This window comes from Orycteropus afer, unplaced genomic scaffold (assembly GCF_000298275.1).
Source record: "Orycteropus afer afer isolate SDZICR_OR568_19922 unplaced genomic scaffold, OryAfe1.0 scaffold00006, whole genome shotgun sequence".
NCBI classification, from domain to species: domain Eukaryota; kingdom Metazoa; phylum Chordata; class Mammalia; order Tubulidentata; family Orycteropodidae; genus Orycteropus; species Orycteropus afer.
Genome location: NW_006921593.1, coordinates 23,226,166 through 23,229,996, shown reverse-complemented (window position 1 = coordinate 23,229,996; position 3,831 = coordinate 23,226,166). Strand labels below are relative to the sequence as shown.

Genomic DNA, 3,831 nt, shown 5'->3' with positions numbered 1-3,831 from the left:
TTGCTGAGTGAGACACCGAGGGACACGCACTGCTGGGAGAGAGACTGTGAGAGACTGTTGGCTGAGGGACGGTGGGCTGGGAGAGAGACTGAGCGTTCTTCCTGAACTTGAGTTGTAGCCTGGTGCTTCCCTAATAAACCCTGTAATCTGTGAGTTCTGTGTGGCCACTGCATCGAATTATCGAACCCAGGAGAGAGGTGGTGGGTGCTTTGGGAGGAACGGTTGGTGAAAGGGCTGGAGGGAGGCAGCATGTCTGGCCTCGCAGGAATAGGCCTTGGGCTATTGATGGTAATTGTGTCTCCCTCTTGTGGGATTAGAGGAGGTCAGAACACGTGGCCGCCTTGTCGTTTTTGCAGGAATACCACAAGGGGTGGCTTTAACCAGCCAACACATTTATTGTCTCATGGGGAGGGGTCAGGAGGTCAGAAGTCCGAATTCAGAGTGCTGGCTCTAGGGGAGGGCTTCTCTGTCCCTTGGCTCTGGGGGAAGGTGCCCATCTCTTCTCAGCTTCTGTGCGTCGGTTTCTCGGGGATGTCCCTGCAGCCTGTATTCCTCTCTGTATGCACTTCCTTCTCTGTGCTCATCTGATTTTTCTACCACAAAGGCGATCGGTTGAGACACATCCTACACTGACATGGCTTCTTAACTAATGAGGACAAGCCACATTTCCACACAGGTCTATGTGCATGTGTGCAGCGGCTGGGATTTACAATACAGATTTTTGGGTACACAATCCAGTCATCACAGATGGTGATAGGGGACAAGGCTGAAGGGTGACAATGAAGCAGCCACACACTCCAATGGCAAATGCAAGCGCATGCAGAAGAGGTCAGGTGAGAGCATGGGGCTAAGGGAGCTGGCACCCACCAGAGCGGTGAGCCAGAGGGTCCCAAATGAATGCTTGTTGGGGGGGCAGGGAAGAGCACTGGATGCGTGTGACGAGGTGGGGGCGAGTCCTGGGTCTGCCCCTTTCCAGCCTTGTGACCCTGACTAAGTTGTCCCCATCTGCGCACAGCTTGACTCAACACTCCCTGACATCCCTGGGTGCATTCCAAGCACCACCAGAGTGCCCCTCAAGCAAGGACGGTGGCACTCTGGCTCACTGACTTTGGACGTGTCGTCAAGGAGGGGCCGATCGCTAGCAAAGGACTCCTGGATGGTGAAGCAGAGGGCCAGAGAAAAGAAGGGGAACCCTTTGAGATGCAGCGATACGACAGCCTCACCCAGACACAGACTCCAATGTGTGGCGATCGTGAAGACAGCATAGGACGGGGCAACGTTCTGTCTGTTACACGTAAGGTCACATGAGCTTAGCCAACTGGACAGCAGCTGACTGCACTGCCAGCCCTGGGAGTGCCAACCGTCTCGGCGAGGGGAGACCAGAGTGCTCGCTGCAGAGAATGAGAGCAGAAGGTAGGGATTCCTGAAAGGAGCCACCGTGGAGAAACGGGGCTCCCTCGAGCAAACCCTCTCTGTCCCAGATCAATCCTGTAACCCACAGAGTCAACTCGGGGCGGTTGCAAGACAAGTCTGAGTCCACGTTCTGGGGGCTGGTGAGCTGATGCCCACCCCTGTCTGCCCTCTGGCCTGCGCCCTGTCTCAGAGCCTCCAGAACCCACAGCTGGCCGCAGCGGGACCCGCACCTGCGTGCACCCGCATCTCTGACCTGTGGTCTTAACCAGCGGCCAGCCAGGCACAAAGGCCCAGCACTGTCACTTGCTTCCTGAGCTGTGACACCACCTTGATGTGTGCTGGCGGGACACCGCGCGCCACTGCGACACGTGCTCATGTCCGCCTGCCGCCGTGACCCCGCCTTTGTCTGGGGATGGGAACTGGGGTTTATGTCAGGAGCTCACTGGGAAATCTTTTGCCTCACTAATTCTGAACTCCACGGGTGTCCCCTTACATCTATTTAAAGTGTGGCTGTTGCCCACGGACAGTGTGCTTGGTGACATTCCCTTGTGCCTCTGTGCACACCTCGCCATGGGGCCCAAGTCCTGCCCCCGAGCATCTTTGTGGCCGTCGGAGCGTGTGTGTTGCAGGCTCCGTGGGGCCACTAGCCCAGTGGCCTGTGCCTTTGATCTCTGGCACAGTGATTAGACCCCTTCTCGGTGGGATACCTGAATGGAGCACATGGGGCTGGGTGGGGGAAAGTGCTGCCCACTGGATTTCTAGAGTGTCCCGCTCAGGTCGTCCTGGGGCAAGGCCAGTGGCTCCCAGCCACTCGTCCCTTTGCTTGGGGCACTCTCAGCATGGTAAGAACAGTGACATGCACAGCTTGCTCCCGGCCAGGAGAACAGGGACGCTGTGGCCGGGGACCTCGTCTGCACTGGTTTGCAGGGGAGCCCCTTAAGCAAGGAGGACGGATTCCCAGTTCCAAAGATGTAAAAGCAGACCGCACGCACACCTGAGAGTTCCTGGGATCCCTCTCATGCATTCCACAAACATGGGCTGAAGGTTTGCCTGTGCAGGGCATGGTGTAACGTGCTGGGAACTGTGTTAACACGCAGGACACAGTGTAACATGCTAGGCATGGTGTAATGTGCCGGGAATGGTGTAACATGCAGGACATAGTGTAACATGCTAGGTATGGTGCCGGGAACGGTGTAACATGCTAGGCATGGTGTAACGTGCCAGGAGGCAATGGTGGGCGCTGCCTTCCGTGATGGCATCAAGGTATTCAGATTCCCCAAGGGGATGCCAATCCTTCCCTAACGGCAAGGAATGGACTGGAGTCACTGTCACCTCCCAAAGCTGAAAACCTCTCCTGGTCATTTGGTTCCACCACCATAAAACCAACCAGGTGTCACTGAGCCAACCCTGACCCATGGCTACCTGTGTGCATCAGGGTGGAACTGGGCTCCCCGGGCTTTTCGATGGCTGCCCTCTTGGAACAGACTGCCAGGCCGTCCCTCCGAGGTGCCTCCAAGCTTTTGGTTCACAGCCACGTGCGTTAACTGTCTGCACCATCCAGGGATCCACTACAACAAACTGGCCCCTCACCCAAACCTAAGCTCTGAATAGAAGGATGAGAGACCCAGGACAGGACCCCATTTCCAGGTGGCCAACCCAGTATTGGGGATCCCAGAAAACGCAGCTGAAGATCCAAAGGCAGGCACTGTGCCCCATCCTGCATCCCCCGGTCAAGGTGGGGTATCCCTGAAGCCTGAGATAGAGTTAGGGGGCTCAGGTCCTGTCCCCACAGGCGGTGACCATGGGGCTGCACCAGGACTTTGACACTGAGGCAAAGAAGACTCACGTGGCTGTGACTTCAAGGCTCGTAAAGGGTTATTTCTAGTCACTGCGGACACATAAAAAAAAACCCACTGCCGTCAAGTCGGATCCAACTCATAGTGACCCCTCCTTGGGTTTCCGAGGCAGTGTAACTACGGAAGTAGATTGCGCAACCTTCCTTCCGTGGAGTGGCTTGTGAGTTTGAACTGTCAGGCTTCTGGTTAGCAGTCAAATGCCTTAAGAATCTCCCCCACAAAGTTATGAAAACTTCTCCATCACAGCCAAACACCTTGAGGGAGTAAGTTGCTGGACCCATGGGCTCGAGACCATGGTCGTAAGAGACATTATGCTCAGTTGGCAGAACATACTACACAAAAACATTGATTTCCATCCTACTTTGGTGAGGAGGGACTGCTTGTGAGTGGCCGTCTAAGATGCAACAACTGGTTTCTCCTCAGTTGGAGCAAAGAAGAATGAAGAAAATCAAAGACCCATGGAAACAATGAGTCCAAGGGACTGGTGGACCATGCAGCCTCAGCTACATGACCACAAGACCAGAAGAACTAGGTGGTGCCCAGCTACCACTGTCAACCACTC

The 3,831-nt window shown here is 55.5% G+C and overlaps 1 protein-coding gene across 1 annotated transcript in view; it reads right to left on the bottom strand.

Moving 5' to 3' along the window:
- ASB18 (ankyrin repeat and SOCS box containing 18) overlaps positions 1–3,831 on the bottom strand; it is an 80,815-nt gene that overhangs the window by 14,116 nt on the left and 62,868 nt on the right. The window contains exons 9-10 of the mRNA XM_007943645.1: positions 1,644–1,819; positions 1,108–1,285 (exon numbers count right to left, since the gene is read on the bottom strand). Of these exons, the coding sequence (XP_007941836.1) occupies positions 1,108–1,285; positions 1,644–1,819 (354 nt within the window). The remainder of the gene's footprint in view (positions 1–1,107; positions 1,286–1,643; positions 1,820–3,831) is intronic.